Source organism: Boleophthalmus pectinirostris, unplaced genomic scaffold, assembly GCF_026225935.1.
Source record: "Boleophthalmus pectinirostris isolate CB_2022bp ecotype Guang Dong unplaced genomic scaffold, ASM2622593v1 HiC_scaffold_18, whole genome shotgun sequence".
Taxonomy (NCBI): domain Eukaryota; kingdom Metazoa; phylum Chordata; class Actinopteri; order Gobiiformes; family Gobiidae; genus Boleophthalmus; species Boleophthalmus pectinirostris.
The window spans coordinates 39708404-39735737 of record NW_026571133.1 but is presented as its reverse complement, the minus strand read 5'-3'; the positions used below and the strand labels follow the sequence as shown (position 1 = coordinate 39735737).

The following is a 27334-nucleotide window of genomic DNA, read 5'->3' as shown; positions in this document are numbered from 1 at the left end:
CTGCTGTGAATGGCCCAGGAGTTTCCACCAAGTCATTGTGGATATCGCCGAAGTGAATATTTGTCCAGGTAGTTGGTGATTCTGACCAGAAATTTGGTTTGGTCCACCTTTTGTTGGGGTTGAAAAGGGTGATTTGGCTCCATCGATGCTTATGACCAATTTCTGGTCAAATCGTCTTGGGTCCTCTGCTGTTAGAGTGGATAAATAACTGGGATCAATACCCTTTACGTGCTTTCTCGCTCCGTCCATCATGTTGAATTAGTGTTTCTTGCTGCCGACCAAAATAATTCCCAGCATGCAACGCGCGCTATTGTCAACAATGAAACTCACCTATAGCATAGCATAAACAACAGAACAGAACAAGATTACTAAACTCTCCATCTCACTCCCAATCACTAAATTCACTGAATTCTTCATCCTCAGTGTCACTTCTGAGCAACTCCACAACCTCTGGAGGTAAACGGAGCACCGCTTCCTCTTCTGCGTGGCTGTCGTCAGACTCAGCATCAGTTATAGGAGTAGCAGATACTGGCACACGAGCCTAGAACCTCTCGTGGCTGTCAGTGTGACCATTTTAATATATAGGTCGAACTGGAGTGTAAGTCGCAGGACCACCCAAACCATGAAAAAAAGTGCGACTTAAAGGCAGAAAAATACAGTAAAAATCCAACGAAGCAAAGAAATACAATTCATCATAACTCACTTATTTAGATCTCTAATTTTATTTTCTTAATCAGTGATACAAGTGATAGCCATTTTGACACAAATTTTAAAAAACAAACAAACAAACAAACAAACCAACAAATCTGCTGTTTGCTACTGTGAACTTTACAACTTTGTACTATAAAGGTGCAAAGACAAATTAGCTTTTAATATCTCATTGATTTTGCAATTTTCCAACCTGGAAATCCGATGACTTGCTTCTTTTCAGTTGTTTACATCATCATAGCCATTTAAAATATCCAAAATATAACATAAAGTTCCAATGATTATAACTATAATAATAATAATAATAATAATAATAATGAATTTTACTTATTTATTGCTATTTTATGATTTTCTGGCTTTGCTTTTATTTGATTTTTACTGGTTTTATTGTTTTAGAACTGGTATGACCACATTTTCTGTACAGCACTTTGGAAATGGCTTTGTTTGTAAAATGTGCTCTGTAAATAAAGTGGATTTGGATTTGTCATTTTCAGTATGTCCTTCTCTACATGTTTCATCTGAATAACAATGCTTCTCTCTCTAACTCACAACCTCCCAAGTGCTGGAAACACATTCGTAAAGTACAGTTTGACTTTGTCCAGAGTTCCAGGACTTTTCATGAGGAGGACAGCACCACTTAGAGCCAATACTGCAGCCAGCACCGCCCCGGCCTTCAGGAGCGTGAGCCCGGCTGGAGGGGGGTGTTGAGGAGGGGTCGGTGGCGGGGGGTCCTTGACGGCGTAGCTCCTCCTCACCTCCTCCCTCTCCTCCTGGCTCAGGGCAGAGGGGCAGAGCTCGTGGAGGACTTCCAGAGCCGCCCTCTGTCCAGACTGCACCGCCCCGCTCATGTAGCCACACCAGCGGGTCGCCGTCTCCGTGCCAGCCCAGTGGATCCTGGAGGTCACACAGATAAAGGCATGTTAGGTTGGAAGGTCTTATATTTGTATCTTAGGTCTTTTGAACATCTTACAGGAGTTTAACCATGTTTTAAGTGTTTGTTCTCCCTCATTATTTGCTTACTCGAGTAGTCTTAGAGTTACTGTAGTTACTGTGATGGTGACAGTGGTTTAGAGCAGAGGGGTCCGGTCAAGTGGTAACGGAGGGAAACGGGCAGATTTTTTACATTCAAATAGCTCCATGTTTGGACAACTTCTGTAAACACAGAGCACGCTCGCTGCGGTTGACGTCATCGTGTCTCCAGTGAGCATGCGGGACACTTTCGGGCTGTTTAATGTTCACACTGGAGTCACATACAAGTCGCATTTAATTGGAAATGTGAACGACCTCGCAAAAACATTGGATTTCACAAAAAAATCGGAATTGAGCGTTAAGCCCTGCAGTCTGAACGTAGCCTAAGTCTGCTGTGTACCGTCTGTAGCTAATTATAAAGCGTTCTGGTCAGGAAGTGCACAATTAGGATGCTCAGAATGCATAAGGTAAGTGGGGAAGAACTTATGGACCACTGTGAATTGTTTAAAATGGACTAGTTCTATTTTTCAGTGGCTTTCAAAGATAAATAACACAAAAAGAAGCTTCTAATTATTATTTTTATATTCACAGCTTTTTTTTTTTTTTTGTGACAATGACAACTTTTACAAAATTAATGGTCTTGTGCGTGAAGCATGTCCGGACTGGAAAAGAAAAGTAGATAATAGTACCCTCGCTCACGACTGTTTGCTCGATGCCTTTTAGGAGGACTCGTTGCAGCTGCAAAGATCCAGTGTTTGAACAGATGGATCTAGGACAGTGACTCATCAAATTTCCTAATCCCATTTTTAAAAGTCAGGACTGTTTTTTTTTTGGTTTTTTTTGTATTCATCTCTGTTATTATTCCCAAAGCTAACACTGGAGTCTGAACAGATATCAGCAGGAGGCACGTGGAGAGCTCCAGCAAGCATGAATACAACATGTGAGCTTTTGTAGATCCTGTCTTATGTAAAGATGACCTTTTAAGCTTCTAAATGTTTTATGTTGTTTAGTGTATTTCATTATTATTTATTTTTGCTTGCTTGAGTAATCCACCATATGAAGTTTGTTCTACTTCTTAAAGGGACAGTCCGGAATTTTGGACATAGGACCTCATTTCCAAGTTAGAGTGTTGGAGACGTGTGGAGACACTTTTTAAAATATTCCATCCAGTCCTTGTATTTGCAGAGATCGCCGGTGCTAGGCTAGTGCATGTCAATGTCTTAGGCCCCATCCACACTAGAACGTATTTGAGTCATTTTCGTTGCGGATGCAGTGTTCGTTCACACTAATCTGATGGAAAATGGCTACAGAGACAGAACAATCTGGTATCATCAGCTCCCACAAATTCATCTGAGTACTGATCTGATCCGGTGTGAGATAGTATTTTGACCCCCATATTACACTGACCCTGATCAACATACCGCTATAGTAAAGTGACCCCCCATATTGACTCCCCTTACTTTTTTCTTTAGTAGTTACGTATCTGATCATTATTTCTCATGTCATTTACTTTTATTATATATTGTTACATATTCACTTTCTTTTAAGATATTTTAAGGAATGTTTTGATGGTGAACGACTTGGTATTTTGTGTAAACGTAATGTATTGTCCTGTCACTTTTTATATTGTATTTTACATTGTTATGGTTTTTAGTTTGTTATGTTCAGATAATCCTTAATCATAATGTCAATTTAGGCAATGGTTTGTAAGAATAACGACCTTGAATTCAGTCATGTTGTGTTATAATAAACATATTGGCGGTCAGATTACTATAGTCACAGGATTTTGACCTCCTTTATATATAATTGATCATTGTCAATATTCAACTAATATTACTTCTTACTTTACATCATCATAACTATAATAAACATATTGGGGGGTCAGATTCCAAATCATTATACATCACTTTGATTACCTAACTAATTAATAACTACTTATCTCATTTTCTGTAAAATATGTTTAAGTATGTAAAAGAATGTTTAAACAACTAAGTCATTTTTAACATTCAAAAGTTATAATCCACATAAAAAAGCATCTGAGTTCTTCAAAAAACACTTTTAAATATGTTTTAATTTGCAGATATAGTATTAATATTCAAAGTTTTTTCTATAGAATTCAAGTTTTTTATTAATAAAATAAAGATTTTCATAGGGGGGGTCAACATACCATAATAGGATTCTGACACCTCACCGTGGGGCCAAACTCCTATACCACCCCAGCACTGTGTGGACGCCTGAAAACATTGATATGCTGACGTAGAGCTCTAGCTGCATCCTTATTGGACCACGTCACTGTGACTTGATCATGTGACGCTATTGCGGGAAAAAAGGTTTTAAACAAACCAGAGACAAACGGGAAACAGCGTACCTAGAACTACTTACACAGAACAGACTCACCATCAGCAGAACACCCCTCTGTCACGGAAAGAACACATATGTTCCACTGAGTTGTGTCCTTTTTAAGTCCAACAAAAGATGAACCGCATCAGTGCACAAGGAGCAAGCTGTTTTTTGAGCGCTTAGTTTATGCACATTAGCCATGTGGTTTTAAGTTTCGTTTCTGTAAAACGTAAAGTATGCTCAAAGCTGTGTGGAAAGGGAAGGCTTGCAGACACAGAAACGAGGTGTCTGGACGCAAATCGTTTCTAATACAGTGATTCGGTGATTTGTTTCAGTGTAAACGTAACTGCACCCAAAACAACAAAAAAATCATTATGCAAGACTGTCGATGTAAATGTCTGTGTCGATAAAATAATTTTAGAAGTAAAATCAACCTTGCATTTGAAGGATTTATGTCTGAGCAGCAGCAGAGAGTTGTACTTCCTTTCTTCAGTGAGGGAACCTATTACTCATCTTCTAAATCGCTAATGCATTTTTCTACATTTGAGATATGATTTGCAATGGCACGCGTCTCCTTTTTAATGTCTTTTACTGTGTTGTTGAGGGCATCAAGTTATTGCTCAACTGAGCTTTTCAGATTGGCTACCACCGAGAGGAGGTGTTGGGCTCATCTACGTGTATCCTCATTAGCCATTGTTTGTTTGAGTAAGTGGTGTCACTCGTCTTTCCGTGGCTATTGTTCGACATCTTGTAGTTTGGTACATACAAGTGAATGGCCAGTATGTAGAGGATAGAATGCCCCAATTAAAGAGGTCTAGTGTGAGGCAAAAACTATACATTAAGGGTTAGAGTGTTAGGAGTAGGGATGGGCATTCAATGAAATTTTCTTAATCGATCGTTAGAAGAATTAACGATCGATTATCGATTAATCATTAATGTTTTTATATAAAAATGATCATCATTATTATTACTATCTGCACTACTAATCTGCATAACTAAATTCAACTTTACGACATATAAACTGTAATCACTCTAGAGCCACATCAGCCCATTTTAGATTATAATGTGTTTAATTCAGTTTTGCGCAACTCTCACAGAAACAAAACTTAAAACCGCATCGCTAATTCGCATAAACTAAGCGAAGATAAAAATACAGCTCTTGTGTCGCTGATGCAGTTCAATTTCTGTCAGATTAAAAGACATGACTCAGTGTAACAAAGGTTAGTGTGGCCATATTTGCGTTTGTCAAAACCAGGACACCGTACGGGGGGAGGGAGGTGGGGACTCGTCATCGACATTGCGCGACTCTCACCTGGTAAAACTTTTCCCACTGGACACCGAAACATATGTGCTGCTTTGTTCACTGTGCACATGGACTCACACTTGTCCCGACCGGAAAGCATGGAATTTCTTGTACAAGTCATCGTTGCACATTGTTCGCATTTGCACTTCAGTACGTTGCAGGCTGACCGACATGTACGGACCTGGTTTGGTCAGGATACGCACAGCAACCTACATTCGGTTTGTCGATTAAAATGAACGTAATCGATGAAATTCTTAATGATCAATTATCAATTAATCGACTAATCATGCCCATCCCTAGTTAGGAGCGTCTTCAACACGCCTTTGCACTAGTCACGTGACTCTGAGTTGTACTTCCTGATAGAAAGCTTGGCAGCGGCGAACTGATTAGCACTTATCTTACCGACAAAGTAAAACTCCGCTGCTGCTGAGAAAATAGTCCCTCAACATGCGACGATTCATGAGATGCAAGGTTAGTTTTATTTCAAACATTATTCTATCAACACAGACATTCACATGGACAGTCTGGTGTATCAATAGATTTGCTTTGGGTGTTTTGTGGAGTGGGCAAGTGAGTAAGTGACCTCTGCAAATACAAGGACTGGATGGAATATTTTGAAAAGTGTCTCCACACGTCTCCAACACTCTGGCTCACTAGGAAATGAGGTCCTATGTCCAAAATCCCGGACTGTCCCTTTAAGGTGAGACACAAGGCACAACTCAATTTGGTGTTTTTGGGTCAGTTCGTGCTCCTAAAGTTACAAGAATAATAACATGATAATACAATCTTCTCTGTAAAACGTTGTGTATTTCATGTGAACGAATTGAAATGGAAGGAGACACTATAAAAAGGACTTTTACTGTACGTAAATGGACATAATAGATGGTCACATTTTTCTATAGCGCTTTTCCATCTTCAAGGCACTCAAAGCACTTTACATCAAGGAACCACTCACCCGTTCGCACACCTCAACACCACAACATTCTATAGGCTCATATTATTTAATGCAGATGGAGGGCAGATGAATTGAATACTGTTATAATGCTGTTTGTTGTTGTAATATAGAGAGTTCATGGTTCTAGTCACTGTTAGAAATGATCAGGTTTAACATTTAGGCATTTACCTTTTGGATATTTCATAGCAAAATACAATGTCATTAATCAACAGATGGGTTAAGTGTCTTGCCCAAGGTCACAAAGACAGTGTTCAACTGTGGGAGTTGGAATTGAGCAGCCATCCAGTGGGTCAGTGGATCCGAACTCTCTACAAACATTTGTGTCAAGAGCAGGATTTGGACCAGTCAGACTACCTCAGATCTCCCTCAGTTTTTTTTTTTTTTTTCTAGTCTGCTCACCTTCTGGATCCTCGCATAGCACCTGTGTTACATTTTCTCTTATCCAGTGATGACCCTTCATGTTTTTTTAGTATTACATGTGTTGGCAAAAATGAACCAAGACAATTAAACCTATAAGTTTAAGACTATAAGTCACTCTAGAGTATAAATCACAAGAGCCAAATATGCGTAATGAAGAAGAAAAAACATAATTATATAAGTCACACTTTATGGGGGAAATGTATCTTATATAACCAGAGACCAGGAACTGACATTTCATCTTGAAAGACAAGTTGTAGTAATAACAATAGAACAGAGAACAACAGACTGAGTAGGCGTTAATATGTTAACGTAACACATTAACAGTTCTTCAGATGACTATTGCATAAACGATAAACATAGCATAAGTTTGCCAACTTACACTTTACTTTACTCTCCATCTCACTTCAAATCACTAAATCCGTTGAATTTTTCATCCTCGGTGTCACTTCTGAGCAACTCTGCGACCCTCTTGGGGGTAAACGGAGTGCCGCTTTCTCTGTCAGACTCAGCATCAGTTCCAGTTAGAATTATTTCGGCCTTTCTGAATCCCGACAGGATGGTTTTGGTTGTCACTGAAGTCCAGGCTTTGTCGATCCATCCAGTGATTTCCAGGAAAGTTGCATGGTGCACCCTCCCGGTTCCCATGAAGCTGTGTTCTCCATCCCCGCTTTCCAGTTCCTCATAAGTTTCTTGCTCACTCCAAACTTTTTTTCTGCTGCTCGATTACCATTTTTGGTTGAATATTTGACTATTTGCAGCAGGACAACGGCGTTTTCTGCAGGAGACATGTGCAGTAGAGTGAAGTGACAGCAGCAGATACTGACACACAAGAATAGAGCCTCTCACGGCTGTCAGTGTGAAAATTTCAATATAGTAAGTCGCACTGGAGTATAAGTCGCAGGAAACACCCAAACCATGAAAAAAGTGTGACTTATAATCCGAAAAATATGGTAATTACGAAATCAACTTATCATTCAATAAAAGCGGGAACAGTCATTTTTGACAGTCAGTATTTCTTATGTGAACTTTTTCTTTGTGACAAGTGACAAACTTTTTGTTATTTTCTGTGCTATGATAAGATTTGAGTTGTATTGTATTGAATAAATAACTTTTATGACTCACTAAGTGTTTCATTTATTTATTGCAGCCTGGAATGTTCCACAGTATGACATTAAACAGCTCCACTTTACATTTATTCAATTACAGATGGTTTTATAGCTCAAAAATATATCGATTCTGACTGTGATACGGGGTTCCCTCTCCACAGATCTGACCTGTCTCTGCATTAATACAGTACTGTGAAATATTCCAGACAAGCAAAAACGTCTCTGTGGAGAAAAGCGTTTGACGGACCTTCCACCAGAAAAGTTACACAAAGCACCTTTAAGATTATTGTGTCAGCGATCTTCAATAGAGGCTTTGCACCGTCACGTGACCCCTATAGCAACGGTACCTACGCCGCCATGACACCGGGCACACTATGTCATTGACTTCAGTTCATTAAGGCTAGAGAACATAAACTGCGAAGAGATTTCCTATGGTACCATCAAGACACACTCACGTCACTTTCATCAAGGTATTTGCTATTTAAATTGTTTTATAGCTTATTTAATGAGAGAAGAACATTTACTGAACTAAAATTTTAAAACAAAACATTTGCAGTGTGAGTGGCAGTAGAAACTGTATCTTCCAACACACATATAAACATGTCACTCGTCGTAGGACCCATGTTTTCTTCATTGCCTTGCTTATCTACAACTATGTCTTCTAGAATTAATCTCTTTCTTATGTTCGCAAGGATCTTTTCATGGCCGATTCTTTCGAGGTTCGGCTCACAGACTCTTCGACTCGTGCGCCATGTTGATCATAGCGTTCGTTGAATCGTAAACTAGTGCAAGTTTTCCTGGATAAATTAATGAAATTTTAGTTCAGTAAATGTGCTTCTTTCATTAAATAAGCTATGAAACAATTTAAATAGCAAATACCTTGATGAAACTTCGGGTGTCTTGACGGTAAAATTGGAAATCTCTTTGCGGTTTATTTTTGCTAGCTATAATCTGCGTCTTTTTTTCAATAATTCCCTTGTTTGAGCTCCTGATGAGTAATTTCCAGAGGAATAGTGAAGAAACAATTCGTTTTATCCCTTTCAGAGCGTCTAGAACAACCAAATACACAACAAGGTCAATAACATAGTGTGCCCGGTGTCACGGCGGCGTAGGTACCGTTGCTATAGGAGTCACATGACGGTGCAAAGCCTCTATATGATCTGTTATCGTTTACGTTTTCATCAGCAAGAGACTGTACTTCAAAATCGTTTGTCGTGGCAGGCCTCGCTACTTCCTGTGTTTGTGTACTTCTTTTCAACTTCCCTCCACAAACTTTCACTTGACTGAAACTGTGATCAACATTCACGAGAGCTATTATCCCACCAAACCGAGTTAGAAAAAAATGACACACTTCAAATCAGTCAGAACGACCTCACTAGTTTCCGAACAGCGGCAATAACAAAAAGCAATATAGTGCCTCTCTCTTTTGCCTAATGGTACTCTATACTTCTAACACACATTTCAGACCATTGCGTACTCCGCTGATGCCTTTTTAGAAACCTTTATGCACAATGACAATCTCGCGCTGAACTCTTATCCAGTATTGGCTCATATACGCTTGGTTGTACAATTTTCCTCGGCGCGGAATCATAATACCTCATTGTTGCTGATGGGACCACCTGCGAGCACCAACTGGGGCGCTCCATAAAGAAACCATTGTTACGTTGAAGTTATTATCAGACAATCTCAGTGAGTACTTTATACGAGAATGAACACGGTTTTAGAAATTGTACTTTGTCGGTTGGGTTTAAATGAAGTACAGTGTGTGTGGGAAACTCACGGGTTAATCTAAAGGCTGGTGATGCAACTCCATTTCCATCTGTGTATTTTGCTGTGCTCTTGGGCAGGACACTTACATCATCTTGTAAGGAGCAGGTCGTTATAACTACATCTTAATTTGTCTTAGTATAGTAATACTTAAAGGTGCTCTTCCTATTTTTTAATGATTTGTTATGGTCCAAAGTTATTCATAACTTTCAGAGGCAAGGGCAGAGTTTACTGTAACTATGGCTACGTTTATATTGAGGACGGTCTGAACAGAGGATACGAAAGTAGGGTCGCGTCTTCACTTTTATTCTGCGTTTAGATAAGTGTTTTCATGTGGAATTGGACTAGGTATGCATGCCAGGTTTCTGTGCATGTGTGTGACATAAACGTATACATGATGTGAGCAGATCTGACCAGAGTTTTGCATCTTGAGCAGTGTAGACGGAAACGCTACAGCAGAGCGTGCTCAACTTTCCACTCTGGAGGGTGGTTTCAGATTTTTGCGTTTTTAAGCCCCAAAAACGCTACCAGTGTCTAAACAAAAGGCACTTCCGATAAAATATTATGTCAATTTTTACCTGCAATCATTCTCATGTAAACAGGCCCTAAAACTAACATGCTAACCATGTACCGCAAGACACATTTTTGATCCTGTACATGGAAAAACTGGGTACAGGCTCCTTAATTTATAATGCCAAATAAAAGAATGATTCAGGCTTATTAACTACATAATTACTACTGTAACCTTAACTCCCAACCTTAACACCTTAATTAAGAAAACTTAAAAAAGAGTGGGAAATCAGAAAATACAACTTCAGGTAATTTAGTTGAAAGAACAATGTGGTTAAAAACTTTAAAAAGTCACATTTGCACAGCATAGTATTTCATTTAAACTGCATAATGGACAACCACAGAAGCAGTAGTGGACAAAGTATTCATTTTTGTTACTTAAGTATAAGTAGAGATACAGCAGCAATAAATACAAAATATTTTATAAAAAAAAAAAAAAAAAAAGCTTAAATCCTGATGTCCCTGCTTAAAAAAAAGTACTTTAAAGAAGGCAAAATGTGCCTGTGCTTTTAGTTATAATCTACCTATTAAGTACCTATACATCTGTGGATCCTTATGTTAGAATTTGAAACAACTCAATAAAAAAAAGTCAGCTGACGTCACCGTAAATGTCATCACAACAAAAGGTCGGCACATCCAGTGGATAGATGCATTAGCAAGCCATGGATTGACAAATTGCGAGCATATGTTCAGTTAAAAGGTACATTAAAGAAAACTGTGGTGTGTATTTGAGATACGAGAAAGTGGAAAATGAATCTCACTTTTTGTTGTATTGTCCTATTTATGATTTTAGAAATGCTTTTCTTGATGACATGTCTTCTCAGTGCCTTGGTATGTTCTGCTGGAATGAAGACAAGATGAAATGGTTGGTTAATTTTAATACTTATAAGTTGGCATCATTTCTGTGTAAAGAGTGAAGAAGAGTGAGACATGTTTATTTAAATGAGAACTTTTGTGTTTGTACCACACGTCAGTTGGTCTACTGCATTTTGTTAACAGTCTTATAAGCCCATGAAAGAGCTGAGCACATCTGTACGCAAGACACAGTCAAATAAATTAATTCATTCACCTTAAGTCAGGATGGGAGTATGGCCTTTACAACCAGAGTTTAATCCACACCACTTTGTTCTTTTTCCCGCTTTTTGCTCTAAATTAATAAAAATAAAAAATCCTGAAAAGAAGTCTATAGTCGTAGCTGTCCGTCATGCGAGTGCGAGACAAATAATTATGGCAAAAATCCTCTAGTGTACAATTGGCCTTATACACACCGTCGTCCACAACAAGTCTCCAAACTCATTTACCTGCTTGTCTCCTGTAAACATATTACTTCTGCTTGTCCAATCACTTAATAGTCCCATTGCACGCTAGCAGTATTTTTCTTTTGTTGTTTGAACTTTATAGTTTTACTTCCCAGTTGGACACAGACAGTGAATATGAAATAGAGGACATACAAGTAATTGTGTCACCAAAACCTGTCTATTGATTAGGATTAGGATAGGATTAAAAGGGGAAAAATGTGTTCCTTGTGTGTACTACTTTCTTTTATGTTATGTTTTTATGTGATCTGAGTAATCCCTCAGTCGTCCAGGGAGGTTCCATAATGGTCCATGGGTATATACTAGTCTATGTGCACTTATACTTGTTTTGATTCAGCTCAAGATCATTCTAAAGCTATTGAGGAAAGATGAACTGCTGTCCTGTGAATGTGACTTTAGTATCAGTACCTGTTCAAATGAGCATGTAGTTTCGAGTAGATTTAGTGTCGATTAGTATCTGGTTTTCAATACTTTTGACAACCCTATTGAAATCTAGCCTTACATCAGAGGCTTTTACTTCGTCAAAACCCTTTGACATCGCACGCAGCATTAGGATTCGTTCCATCGGCGATATGTGGGTACTTATTTTATTTAACCAATCGCTGCAATTTGGTCGTGATGTATGTGATGTGCCAAATCCAGTAGGAAGAAGGGCAATAATATCTTTCCCCTTGATAAAATTCACCAAACATTCTCTTTGTTCCGGCTTTAAATCCTCAATCTCGGGTATCGTTGCCAACACAGAATGTATGTCTTCGTCTACATCCATCTCAACCGCTTTGTTTACTGTTGTGCTGTAACACAAAAGGGACCCAGACAGACGCTTGACTTTGACGTCATGGCTTCACAGCTCTTCGCTGATTGGTGGCGCCAGCCTGGCTAACTGAAATCTGTCTGTAGTGTACAATCAGCCTTATACAAATACATTTACTTGCTTGGCTCCTGTAATAATAATAATAAAAATAATGCATCAGCTTTATATTGCACTTTTTTGGACACTCAAAGACGCTTTACAGAGCATTATTCATTCACTCCATACCCGGTGGTGGTAAGATACTATTGTTCATTATACAAACTGACTCTTAAGATCTTTGAGAAAAAGCCCAAACACTGGCACCACTGTGAAATTACAAAGAAACATCAACTTTTTAACTTTGAAAATTTTATAAATTTTAACAATCTTAAATTATTTTTTAAGTGTCTTAACCGCAATACACCATTACACTCAGAATTTGCCAGGACCATAAAATGTTCACAAAGAGCGAACACAAGAGGTGCTACTAGTGGTAATTGTGTTGTTCCTAGGTACAGGACGGCTCTTGGTCAGTCCTCGTTCTTTTTTAAAGGGGCCAGTCTGTGGAACGGTTTACCAGCTCGTTTAAAATTTTAAACCAACTACAACAAATTTAAAAGGAAATTAAAATTGTTGTATGTTTCCAATCAAAACTGCATCCACTGAAAATGTACTGTATATATTTTATCTGTATGTAATTTATGTGTCTTGTATTCTCTGTTTTTATGCGTGTAGTTTATATTTTTATATGGACAGGTGTTGAAAACTAGCACTTGTGCTAAAACACTCAAAGCAATGCATCTGGCTTGTCTAATGCGACTGTGATGTCCTTAATAAACATAAATAAATAAATTGTAGCCACAGCTGCCCTGGGACAGACCATTGGCCCCCTCCGACCACCACTCACGCACACACCACTTTCATACTAGGCAATGAGGGTGAAGTGCCTTGCCTAAGGACACAACAACAGTTTTTTACGACTGGCGCCCCACTGTGGCACCTGATTTTCCCAGTGTCTCCCGTCCAAGTACTAACCAGGCCCGGCCTTGCTTAGCTTCTGAGATCTGACAGGATCAGGCTTTGACAAGCTGGTATGGCCACAAATAAGCAGGTATGGGCTGTAAACATATTACTCCCTGCTTGTCCAGTCTCATCCTCACTTAATGGTGCAGTTGTAACTTTTTGGTTGGTTTATGGTTATGTCATTGCTTTGACTGGAATGTTGCACAGTATGATATTAAACAGCTCTCCCTTACATTTATTGTTATTTATTCAATTACAAGTGTTTTATAGCTCAAAAATATCTAGAAAAACATACATTCTGACAACGGGCAGGGTCACCTCTCCACATCTCTGACCTATAACTTGGTCCAGTTTGGTCTCCATGAAGATAGAAAGGTTTACTTTCTACCATACTGTGAAACATTCCAGACAAAGCAATAATATCTTCATGAAGAAAAGCATTTGACGCAACCTTCACCAGAACCTTTAAATAAAGGTTTGAACTGTCAGAAAAATTAGTTCCTTGTGTGTAAATTGTCTCTGCAGTGTTCATGACATTTAGTTTGATTCCATTTTAGAACTATAGTTTTGACAATTTTTCGCTCTAAATAAAAATCCTGAATATAAGGTGGTTGTTACTGTCCTTGGGAGAGTGTGCAATAAATTATAATTGCAAGCTAGTGTTGTCACAATGCTAACATTTCAAACTCCATTCGATACGAGGAATAGGCTCAATACTCAATACTAAGGATGTAACAATATCAAAATGATGATATTTTAAAGAGGCTCATATACTGTATTTTCTGCACCACAGGAAGCGCTAATAAGCCTCTGACCCCATCCAAAAACGACTGCACGCCCCGCAGTCCAGAGCGCCCTATACACGAATCCACTCGGGTGTCCCAGCACGACTTCAGTAAACTACAAGGCCGCACCACCCGCAGTGCACGCAAACACACACGGAGCAGACAGCGACCGCACAGCGAAAAACACCCACAGCCACACTCATCACTCCACACGGACGAGGAACGGAACAGAGGAACGAACCAAAAAAGCGAGTGCAATGTGCCACTTCTAGACACAACTGAACAAAGCCCAGAGTCACCGTGAACGCGCCAAACAAAGTCCCACTGACCCATCCAACTGTTGTGTTTCGTTTAAAGTCCGGTGCAGTTTATTCGTGAAAAAAGTTTAAAAATTCTATGATTCTATGATTCTACCATTCTATGACAATGCGCCTTTTAATCGAGAGCGCTTTATAGAGCGGAAAATACGGTAATAGTAGATGGAACACTTTTTTGGCTTTTAAAATACCTTGACAAGATTTTGGTGTAAATTATTTCCATCATAATCTCAAGAATTCAAGTAAAAACATATCTCTTCACTGAAATGAATCATGGGATATGTAGTTCCCTATGTTTATAAGCTGTTGCTACTAAAAAAACATGCATTTAAGCAAAGGAACTTGTGATTTGATATATTGTGACAGCCCACGATATTATTGTGAGACTTTTGACGATATAATGTCATAATGTGTATTTTGGTTATTGTTACATCCCTACTCAATACCAATTCTGATACCACAATGACTTTACATCTGTGTAATCCCTCGGTCGTCTAGGTAGGTTCCATATACTAATCTATGAACTCTTTACCCTAAAGCGACTTTTTTAGTATCGATACCTGTTAGTAGTTTTAGTATAGATTAGTAGCTGCTTCTCAATACTTTTGTCTACCCTACTGCAAAACGTCATCATGCCTGCGGTGCACACAAACTCATTTTACTTGCTTGTCTCCTATAAACGCATTACTTCCTTCTTGTCCAATCTGGTCCTCACTTAATAGTCCCATCGATGCTTGTAGTATTTAATCCGTCAGCTCATCGTGATGCAAAGTGACTGTTGTAATGGCGGGGCTGTGAGCGATGTGCAGACTTGTCCGACCTCTGTTGAGATTTCAATGTTAGAACACATCTTTGAAGACGTCCATCTGAAAGGGCATGAGATGAAGTCTGTGCAGTTCTTTACCAAAATGGATGCTTTGCTCTTCCTTAACAAATCATTTTTATCCGGAGAACTGACAGCCTTGAAGGACGCACAATGTTTACTTCAGCTTTCTGTTGTATTGTTGTCTCCTCATTGAAAAAAAAAAAAAACAACATACTATACACAGCCATATTTTGATTATCCAGTTATTACTTATTACTTTAAAGCTGCATTTTGTAACTTTTCTGCTGGAGGGTCCAGTAAATTCCTTTCCTTACAGAGATGTTATTGCTTTATCTGGAATGTTTCACAGTTTGATATTAAACCATTCTAACTTCATGGAGACCAACCAGACCATGTTACAGGTCAGATCTGTGGAGAGGCGACCTGCTCACAATCAGAATGCTTGTTTTTCTAGGTATTTTTGAGCAACAAAACCAACTGCAATTGAATAAATATAAGATAAAGCTGTTAAATGTCATACTGTGGAACATTCCAAGCAGTCCAATATGAGATCCATAGAAACAAGCAGATGACAGACCCCCAACCAAAAAGTTACATAGTGCACCATTAAAGTCATCTTCCTTATATGTATTTTGCCTGGATTGTTGCATCATAGGTAAAAATACATAGCCAGGCTGGTGCCATTAAGTGCCTCCGCTCAGTTTAATTTTTCTCCAGCGACTAGATCAGGAATCAGAACACACTAGACGGTTTGCAAGAACCCCGGAAGATGTAGACCGCGCACCGGCCAATCAGCAAAGACATCAAATTCAAGCGCCTGTCTGGGTCCAGCACAACAGCACAACAGTAAACAAAGCGGTCAAGATGGATGTAGACGAAGACATACATTCTGTGTTGGCAATGATTCCCGAGATCGAGGATTTAAAGCCGGAACAAAGAGAATGTTTGGTGAAATTTATCAAGGGGAAAGACGTTGTTGCCCTTCTTCCTACGGGATTTGGGAAAAGCTTAATATACCAGTTAGCCCCGATAGCAGCGCATTACATACATCATGACCAAATAGAGGTGGTGGTTAAATTTTAAAAAAAAAGTACCCGCCTACAGTCGAGCGAACAAATCCTAATGTTGCAAGGTCAGATGGTTTCCATGAAGTAAAACTGGTTGATGAATCAGGCAAAAAAATACAGACATCTACGCAGTTTTTAAGCACATAAGCCATAACAAGATTCATTCTGTGGTCAAATTGTGTTCATAACAAATGCATGGCTCCATATTAGAATAGCATTCACGTAGCATTTCTCTGTCATTTATTCCTGCTTCAAATGCCTTGTTAGAATGTGCATTACATCTATTTGACAAATATTTACATTATTTTAAGACAATGTGAAATAAAACTAATTCCAAGGTGACCAAAAGCATGTCTCAAATGGCCGAGTTTAAAGCTACAAGAATTGCTGGGTTTCAGATAACATCACAACACTCTATAGACTAATATCGCTAAAATTAATATTGCTATTGTGCAGATTTCTCTTCTAAAATAGTGAGTTCTTGAGTTTAGTCAGAAGTAGAAATGGTCAAGTTCCTCATTTGTGCTTTTAGCTTTTGGATATTTCGCGGGAAAGTACAATGTAATCAATAAGAAAAACTGTCTCTTGCCCCCCATCATCACATTCTAAAATCTGAAAACCACCAATGCATATGTGTATAATATGTTTGTTTTTTTTCCTTTGCTGTGCCAGTACTGAGTGAGTAATACAACTTTTGAGGGCAGAGCCGGATCTAACCTTCTTCGGGCCCTGAGCAAAATGGATTGGAGGCCCTCACTACTTCAAAATAAACTATTGACTATTCACAATCCAAAACAAGATGCACAGCTCATCATCACCTGCACTACTGACGTCACACAGCATGAACAGAGGCTACCAGCCACAAAAAATAAATAAGAATACTTTTTAGATTATGGGCTGGGAAAGGAACTTAACAGAAAATGTTGAATATTATAGACATTTTTCTGTTTTCTAGTCCATTTTAATGTATTCCATTTGGTTGCAAAACAAAAGGGGGAGGGATTACACAGACATGTATTCCAATTGACTAAAGTGTGATAATATTTTTAGATTTTGTTGGTTGTTTTAATTGTTAGTACCACACTAGGCCCTAAACATGCTCTAAGGCAGGGGTCACCAAACTTTTTTTCTATGGGGGACACATTATGGCTCCTGACTGTAATGGGGGCTGGGGTCGGGTCGGCCGTATAATAGAATTGTTTGACCCTGACGACAGATTATATTCTTTGAAAACCACCACACTTTCTTTACATTTCAGACAAACTGCATGCTTCTTACAGTGAACAAAAAATAATCGTGTGTCCACTGTTCTTCGAAAACTCAACACTCTCTATCAACTTTTTGTACTTTAACACGAGTCATTTTTCTGTCCTTATTCTGTGCGTTGACTGTCACTGTTTGATCTCGAGCTTGTCAGATGACGAAAATTCCGCGGCAAAAGTAAATATGTCATATAATAATTTAAATATAAATGCTTCATTTTATTGAAAAAATCTACAAAATACAAGATGCAGACCTGTTATTATTTGCCAAAAAGTAATAAAAAAACAGGCCATGAACTTTTGAGGATTGTCTCATAGGGCCAGTTCAAGTGGTGGAGGGCAAAGGGGCTGGGGGGCCGGTCAAAGGGGCGTGGAGAGGCGGAGTTGGCCTGCGGGCTTTAGTTTGATGTTCCCTGCACCAAAATGGTCTACAAATGATTATTTACAACATAACTCTGGGAGGTATTCTTTATAGAGGCTTTGCACCATCACGTGACCTCTATAGCAACGGTACCTACGCCGCCATGACACCAGGGCACACTATGCCCTTGACTTCAGTAGCATCGGAGAAACATGGGCAGGTTTTGTTGTGTATTTGGTTGTTCTAGACGCTCTTAATGGGATAAAACAATTCGTTTCTTCACTGTTCCTCTGGAAATTACTCATCAGGAGCTCAAACAAGGGAATTATCGGAAAAAAAATGGGAATTATGGTTAGAGAACATAAACCGTGAAGAGATTTCCTATGGTACCATCAAGACACACTCATGTCACTTTCATCAAAGTATTTGCTATTTAAATTGTTTCATAGCTTATTTAATGAGAGAAGCACATTTACTGAACTAAAATAAAAAAAAAAAAACATTTGCAGTGTGAGTGGCAGTAGAAACTGTATCTTCCAACGCACATATAAACATGTCACTCGTCGTAGGACCAATGTTTTCTTCATTGCCTTGCTTATCCACAACTATGTCCTCTAAAATTAATCGCTTTTTGTGAGTGGATCTTTCTAACATTCGCGAGGATCTTTTCATGGCCGATTCTTTCGAGGTTCGGCTCACAGACTCTTCGACTCGTGCACCATGTTGATCACAGGAGCCCAGTGTGGGTTCATTGAATCGTAAACTAGTGCAGGTTTTCCTGGATAAATTATAGAAATTTTAGTTCAGTAAATGTACTTCTTTCATTAAATAAGCTATGAAACAATTTAAATAGCAAATACCTTGATGAAACTTCGGGTGTCTTGATGGTACAATAGGAAATCTCTTCGTGGTTTATTTTTGCTAGCTATAATCCGCGTCTTTTTTTCGATAATTCCCTTGTTTGAGCTCCTGATGAGTAATTTCCAAAGGAATAGTGAAGAAACGATTTGTTTTACCCCTTTCAGAGCGTCTAGAACAACCAAATACACAACAAAATCTGCCCATGTTTCTCAGATGCTGCTGAAGTCAGTGACATAGTGTGCCCGGTGTCATGGCGGCGTAGGTACTGTTGCTATAGGGGTCACGTGACGGTGCAAAGCCTCTATAAACTTTATAGGCTGACCCTCTCTTTATCATAGTGTGATTAGGAACTATACACTGCCAAAACTTTGACTTTAGTTTCACTTCATGATCACGCGGTTTGTGTTGCATAAAAGCAGGAAAACTGCAAATGAATGTGTAAATAATTAGCGGATGGTTAAAAATATGAATATGTGTGTAATATGCATTAATTAGCACCACTGATTATTATGCATTAAACTTGTGTAGTCTGCGTATAGGAAGATCTGGCTGTGGTTGAGCGTAACTTTGTTCACGGACTGTAAATAAAATCAGAGGTGTAACTTGGCTGCTTGTGACATTGCTTTGCTTTATGTGTGTGTTCTTTTTTATGCTGATGGAAGGACATAATGTATTCAGAAATAAATAAACAAGACGTGGGCTTGTGCCGCTAACAGTAAGAAGGTTTGAAAAGTGCCCAGGAGAGATGGCAAGATTCCTCAATCATGCACGGATGGCATAAAAAAAATTCTTCAGGCATGTTTTTGATGAGGGAACGTTATGTGAGGGAACATGATAGAAAGCTCCAAAACGTCGATTTTACATAACACCCTCTCTTTAACCTGCGTCTTTACATAACCAAGGCCTTTATAAGAAGCACTTCTCATTAATTCAGCGTTCCTTTCGGCTATACTCATTTCTATGTTTGTCTTGTAACACAGGGCTGGCGAAAATGGAAATTCTTCAAACATACCAGGTGCTTTAAGAGCTTTAATGTAGAGACTGTGTGGTAGGTCCTTTCTGAATGACAGCAGAGACAATAATGCTTCTTAAGGGTGATATATTATGTAAAATATTCTTTTATGAGCTTCTAGTCATGTTATGACAGTGTTCCTGCATCATTATCTTACTCAAAGTTGTATTTCGATTCATTTATACATGTCTAAGTTATCAGGTGATTTTTGTTTTCACCTACAACCTGTCTCAGCCCACATGTCCATATCTATTTGCAATGCAATTTTTAGCAAAAAAAAAAACCTTTACAATAAAATCTGCTGTTCGCTGTGGTGAAATGCCATCCTGATTCAGCAGCCAGTTTCACTTCGTGGAAACTGTCTGTCTTCGCAGCATTAGGATTCATTCACTTGACGGTAGGAGGGTAGCTTTTTAAATTTAACCAACCGCTGCTATTTGGTCGTGATGTATGTAATGCACCGCTAACAGGTCTAACTCATCTATTAAACTTTACCCAAATCCTGTAGGAAGAAGGGCAATAACATCTTTCTCCTTGATAAAATTCACCAAACATTCTCTTTGTTCCAGCTTTAAATCCTCGATCTAGGGAATCATTGCCAACACAGAATATATGGCTCTTTGCTGATTGACTGGTGCCCGGACTCGCACTTCTGAGGGTTTTGTGAAGCGTCTAGTGCAGGCATGTTCCAAACTATGGCCCGTGGACCAAATGCGGCCTTCAGACAAATTTTTCTTGGCTCTCAGGCTTCCAGGAGAATTGGCCCAAATTACCTTGCATCAATTTAGTGTGTGGTTTAAGGATCTTAACGTAAATAAAGACTGATGGTTCATTCTAACGTGTTAAACATGCACATATTTCAATTATTCACTGTACTGAGCACCAGTCTATGGCCCTCGATCTGCCCTCTGCTTCCTCTGTGTTTAGATATGTGGCCTTTGAGTGTATTCTGATTCCTGACCTAGTCGCTGGAGACAAATGAAATGGAGCAGAGGCACTAGGTGGCTCCAGCCTGGCTAGTGAAACGCAACTGTCAGCTTTGTAGTTTTGAACAGGACGTTAATGTACCTTTTTTCTATTACATGACACAGTGGCTGAGTGTGTGGAGTTTGCATGTTCTATCTGTGTCTGGGTGGGTTTCTCAAGGCACTTCGGTTTCCCCCATCAACCCAAAACATGCACCATAGGTAAAAACCTCCAGCTAACGTAGTCCTGACAAAGACTAGCAACAAGGAGGTCCCCAAACGTGACTGTGCACTTTGAAGGGGATAATTAAGTGTATAAATTATTATTATTATTAAACTGTTTATACATCAACATAACCTTTTGCAATGCACAACATGGTGATGTCTGTATGCTGTAGTTTAATATGAATAATATGAATATGCTGTCATGCTAATATCTGTGTGTGTTCCTGTGAATGCTTAATTAAGGGGACTGGACATCTCCATGGAGACAAGGTCAATTATTCACAATAGGTATGTTGAAAGTGCATGTGACACGTTTTCATGTGTCTCTAATTATGATTTGGTTCAGTGGGAAAGTACCAGTGGAAAATATTTATCACAGTTTAGTCCCGACCTGGGCATTGTACAGCTCCTGGGCCACAGACGGTACTTTCATTGACTCTGACCGGCGTGTTTAAGCTGATTTGGAATTACAAAATAAACATATTTTATCATTTTACCTCATGCATGGATTAAAGCTGCATTGCTTTTATTTTAGAGGTGTTTTAAAGACATTTTTTTTAAGGCAACCTCACTTTTTCATTGCTTACTCATAACATGAAGGCTTACTAGTCTTACCAGCTCGTCAAAACAATGATATTTACTGCTTTTTATAAAGAAATACAATTAATATTATGCAGAATTGAGTGAAGCATTTTGGCCCCGTAATCCACAGTGTTTTCCATTTTTCATGTGGCCCTGTAATAGCCTGGATAGCAACCTTAGCGTTTTCAGAGGAACAGAGTCAATTTATTTATAGTGCAGATCCCCAGTGCATTTATTCCATTTCCAGACAAAAATCTCTAAATAAAAAAAAATATATCTCTTTATTTAAATTAGCAGTGTTTAATGGTGAATTTAAAATACTAAGTAGACAAAGTTAAAATCTGTGCTCCCCTCCTCCCTACAAAATGGTTGACTGCCCCGGAACCTTCTTAAGGTGCTCCGGCTCCCGGGGGCTCTTTTGGTCGGAACACCTGAGGCAGACCACACCAGAGGATAAGTACATTCCTTTTAACTACAATCACTTAAATGCACTTATTTCTTTGACTTACTTTCTTTTCTTTTACAGGTAACTTAACAACAATCTGCACATAATCAATTATTCAATAAACACTTTTAAAACTTTGTTTCTGTTTCTTATTATCTTACCTTTTCACTAGCACTAGGCCTATGTAATGGACTAGCTACATTACAGGCCCCATGGAAAAAAAAATAATAATAATTGCCCACCCCTGGTTCAGTCAGCTGAGTTTGGAAACAAAGCAGCTGAAAAGAAACCCAAATGGAAAAAAACAGGGAAAAAAATATAAGAATTAACCACTGTCTTTGTAGCAAATCTTTATATAAGGTTAATATGTGTCATGTGGATTTACTCCTGAAAGTGGACCCCTTTTGCATTTTTCTCATACAACTATATTATGAAAAACTAGTAAAGATAAAGTGAATATTTTGCATGACATTTACAGGTAATGTGCATGATAAACTACATTTTCTTCAGTAACGCTCGTCATAATGCTTTTTTAACCTGAATTGAAGTGGTGGGTTTTTCTTCATACAAATTAAAAAATCACTACGATATCAGCAGCGGTGAAATGCCGGAGATGCGCCCGCATAGACTGTCAGGTGACCGCGGGTGAAAGGACCGGCGCAGAACTCCACAGGCTAGTGGTTCACTCAGGGACGATCCTAGATTCCATGTTCTAGTCCAAGATTAGTCCTGGTTTGGTCCTGATTTAGTCCTGGTTTAGTCCTTGTTTAGACCTGGTTTAGACTTGGGTCAGTTCCAGTTAAGACTTGGTTTAGTCCTGGTTCAGTTCTGGTTTAGTCCTGGTTTAGTCCTGGTTTAGTCCTGGTTTAGTCTGGTTTAGTCCTGGTTCAGTCCTCCTGGTTCAGTCCTCGGTTCAGTCCTGGTTTAGTTCTGGTTTAGTCCTGGTTTAGTCCTGCTTCAGTCCTGGTTTAGTCCTGGTTCAGTCTGGTTTAGTCCTGCTTCAGTCCTGGTTTAGTCCTGGTTCAGTCCATATACGGCGCAAAACTTAAAGTGCTGCAATAGTCGTGTAATACCTTACATTTTAAACACAGTAATATTGTAATGTAACAAATGACTTTGAAATGACAGTAATAAATCATAAACAACACATTGGAGTTTTAAAATAACTCGCCCGACACTGGTAATATAGCACCTTTAATGAAATGACTAGTCTCACTTGTCATATGCGCTTTAATGCCATACTGTGGACCATTTTGAATAACGGCATCTCCACGGAGACAGGCCACATTTGCATTATCTTTCTTCAAACTCCTCTTTTTCCACATTACCCTGACTCTGCTTGGCACTGGGCAGGCGCTGACATATTTCCAGAAATCTCTCTCTTTCTCGCTCTCTCTGTCTCTGTGTGTTCCTCTCATACTATTAGCGGCTGTGATTCCCGCAGAGTGAGACCTCGCGCTCAGTCAAAGATCATCGCTGCGGTACATCTCCCCCGCTGTGCCGGGCTGTTGTGTGGCGTCTCCGGGCTGCGTTTGAAGTGTATATTACAGGCACATATAATCCAGTCAGGACGGACCATGCGTGCTGGTGTGGGGGATTCTGGAGCAGGATTTCTCATATCAAACATGTCGCACCTGAGTGCACCCGCCGTGCTTCAGATGTGCTTCCTTTTATATGACAGGAAGATATGTATAGTGAGAGGATGGGTGTTTAAGATGTCCCAATGGGCATAGAGCAAATATGGAGATGTAATTTTAAAAGGCCCTGTGAACGATTTTATTAATACATGCGCAAAATTCGTCTTGCCTCAGTACATGTATATTGTATAAGCAGCTCCTGAGGTTAAAATAATTCTGCTGTGTACTGCAATGGTAGAGTGTGTATTTCACACCTAGGCCTTCAGTAGTGCTCCGTCTCAAACAATCCACTCCTCAATAACTATTTTATGGTTATAAAAGCATCTTATTCTACAGAAACACAGTATAAATTCCATGCATGGAGAAGTGAGGAGAGGGGGGTGCGCGGTGCACAGAGAAGAAGTGAGGAGCGCTGGGGTGCTAAACCAGAACTATACCAAAACTAAAACAGGACGGTTTGTCGGGACTGGCCTGAAGGTGCGCCCACGTAGACAGTTGGGTGACAGCAGACAAAAGACCACGTCGGGGCCGGTGCTCCATGCCACGTGGGGCTCAGGCCCACGCCGTGCAGTCCTCAGTGCAGCTGTCGCCCAATCACGCTATGCGGACACCCTCCTCTGTTGTTTCAGGGATTCTCTCTCGCTCTCTCTCAAGTCCAAGATTAGTCCTAGGTTAAACCTGGTTTAGACCTGGTGTAGTCCTGGTTTAGACCTGATGTAGTCCTGGTGCTGCTACAGATGCAGTTTGCTGCTTTGGCTGGTTCGCTCTCTGACTGTTTGAATCCGATGACATTGCTGCACGTCTGCCCTGGTGATACCAACTCAAAATCTGATTGGTTGAAGCAACAGTTTCATGGACATTTATTTTGCGTTGGAGGACCTGCAAAGCGGATTGCGAAGGCCTCAGGGACACTTCTTTGACTTTGACTCTGCCTAGCAACAAGTGACGGCTGAAATGTGATTGGTCAAATGCTTTAATCTGAAAGTACATGTGTGGAAGCAACACGACCATTGGAAAAGCTCTGAAAGGAAGCAGACGGACCGTTTGGAATGATTTAATAATAATATAATTAACATAAGTCTGTGATTCAGATTTTTTTTTAGGCCAGCAGAGAAGGCCTGACACCCCCAATGGTGTATGGTCTGAATCTAATTATAAAGTGTTCTATTGTTTGTTAATCAGGAAGTGCGCTAGTTGTGCTAGCATTATTGTGACTGCAAAATCCGCTCTGGTTTCTAAGGCTACGTTCAGACTGCAGCCTGAAGTGACCCAAATCTGATTTTTTTTTTGCCCTTATGTTCATGTATCTGTCTTTAATGACAGTCTGAAAGACACAGATCTGATTTTTTTCAAAATGTGACCCAGGCCACTTGGATATGTGCTCCTAAAATCGATACATATCTGATCTTCTGACATGCAACTTCAGTCTGAATGGCCAAAGTGCATTCATCCCACCTACACATCAGGCTCAGAGTTTAGTCAATGGAGGGAAATCAAGGTTAGTGAGTTTTTTTTAAATTTGGGGGCATTGCTGTCTTCAGGCCAAATTGAAGGAGTCTTATCGAACCCGGTGTTTTTTGAAATGATTGCCAAAGAAATGTCCGAGCACGGCTACAGGCAGTCCTGGCTCCAAGATCAACGAAAAAAAAAAAAAGAGCCTGGAGGCTAAAGACTCAAACAAACGAAGCGGCCCTGGATGTGTAACATGTCCATTTTACCAAGAACTGGACCGTATTTTGGGAGACAAGCTCAGCGTTTAGGCGACTTCCATAAACACTGAGCACGCTCGCTGTGTGTGACGTCGTTGTGTTCTCCAATGTGCATGCGGGACACTTTTGGGGAATTTAAATTTCACACTGGAGGTCACATACAAGTCGCATTTAATTGGAAATGTGAACAACCTTGCAAAAAAATTGGATTTCACAAAAAAATCCGAACTGAGCATTGAGCCCTTCAGTCTGAACGTAGAGTTGTGAAACGCGCTAATAAACTCATCGTGGTGAATAATTAGGATGCTCTGAATGCATAAGGTAAGTGAGGAATAACTTTGGACCACCACAAACCATTAAAGTTTAGTTTTAAAATTTTTAAAACAGTCAAATCAGGTACAGAGCCTTTAGTGTTCAATTTATGAAATATGATGCATTAAATTAAAATTATGCAATCATGCGTCACCATGGCCATCTTTGGTGCTCTCAACAAGCTGCTTTGACACTTTTTATATATTTTTTTTACTTAATTTGGGGGGCAAATAAGTGCAGCAGTTCAAAGCATAGAAATTAGACTATTGGATTGAGTGATTTGACCAGGTTTTTGGGTTTTTTTTTCTGTATCTGTGGCAACCTTGCGTGGCGTTACCTCTGCAAAACAGCTAAAAATGCAACGTCTTTTTACATCAAATATAGAAGAAGATGTTACAGAGGGAATGTCCTGTCAAATACCGGTTCGAGCATCCCCCTGGCGTGAAAGTCCCAGCTAGAGCGACCCATTCCCTCGGCTTGAACGTCCCCCTCCTCTCTCCGGGAGCCCCCTTCCCTTGGGCAGCACACGAGTAACTGTTTTGCCGGGGAGAGAGGGGGGGATGTTCTCGTCAGCCTTTAGTCGGCCGCGCCACGCACTGTGATGTACTGAATTAGAAAAGCAGCTTCTATATCATAATAAAATGAACTGTGATGTAGCGAGACCAAAATGTCGGCTCTTGTTTATGTCATTTTACCGATCTTCCCAAAGCGGCACACATTTTTTCAGTCTGTAATATCAATATAATCCACATTTGCTCACAGGCGTTTACTACGAAATCATATTTCTCTTGTTCCCCTGTACTCAGTGTTGGGGAGTAACAGATTACATGTACCAGAGTTATGTAATCAGAGTACAAATTATGAGTAACTGTAGTTATAGTTACTGTTTCAGTGAGTGGTAATTGGATTACAGTTACTTTGCTGAAATAAATGGATTACATGGCGTTATTTTCCTGTTTTTACATTTTGGGCTAAACCAGGACTAAACCAGGACTAAACCAGGACTAAACCAGGTCTAAACCAGGACTAAACCAGGACTAAACCAGGACTAAACCAGGTCTTAAACCAGGACTAAACCAGGACTAAACCAGGTCTAAACCAGCTCTAAACCAGGACTAAACCATGTTGTGTGGACGTGTCTCCTCCTCTTCTGTCAATAATATTTTTAATACGGTTAAGTAAAGTCTGGGCTTTTTATTTTCTTTTATCAGACAAAACATCTTATGTTATGATATCCTAGTCTTTGCTTCTCTACAGCAAATCAAGTAATCCAAAGTATTCAGATTACGTTACTCACTTTAAGTAACTTAATGGATTCCGTTACAAACTACATTTTGGGGTATGTAATCTGTAATCTGTAGGGGAATACATTTTAAAAGTCACCTTCTTAACACTGTGTGTACTGTTGATTTGGGAAGAAATACTAATTATTTCCTTACCTGCTGCCATGAACATAATCAACTCATGTCAGGTGTCTATGTCATGAATACTGGCTGGAGCGCCCCTGGCTTGAAAGTCCCAGCTCGTTACTTATGCTCAACATGAACAAATGTGTTGAGATATACTGTAACTTGTTGCATGAATATGTATATAGATGAACTAACTTAGTTTCACAAAGGGTACAATTCAAGGGGACTTTGCAGCTTGGGAACCTTCCACCCAGGGGGACTCTCCAGCTGATTACCGTCCTGTCTCATC

At 39.5% G+C, this 27334-nt stretch overlaps 1 protein-coding gene and 1 pseudogene across 1 annotated transcript in view; both read right to left on the bottom strand.

The window, feature by feature from the left end:
- Positions 1-703: 703 nt before the first annotated feature.
- The window catches only part of si:ch211-127i16.2 (probable flavin-containing monoamine oxidase A), a 212643-nt gene continuing 186012 nt past the window's right edge, over positions 704-27334 (bottom strand). The window contains exon 13 of the mRNA XM_055154170.1: positions 704-1602. Coding sequence (XP_055010145.1) covers positions 1254-1602 — 349 coding nt within the window. The 3' untranslated portion in view covers positions 704-1253. The remainder of the gene's footprint in view (positions 1603-27334) is intronic.
- LOC129409099 (5S ribosomal RNA) lies at positions 13236-13352 on the bottom strand (annotated as a pseudogene).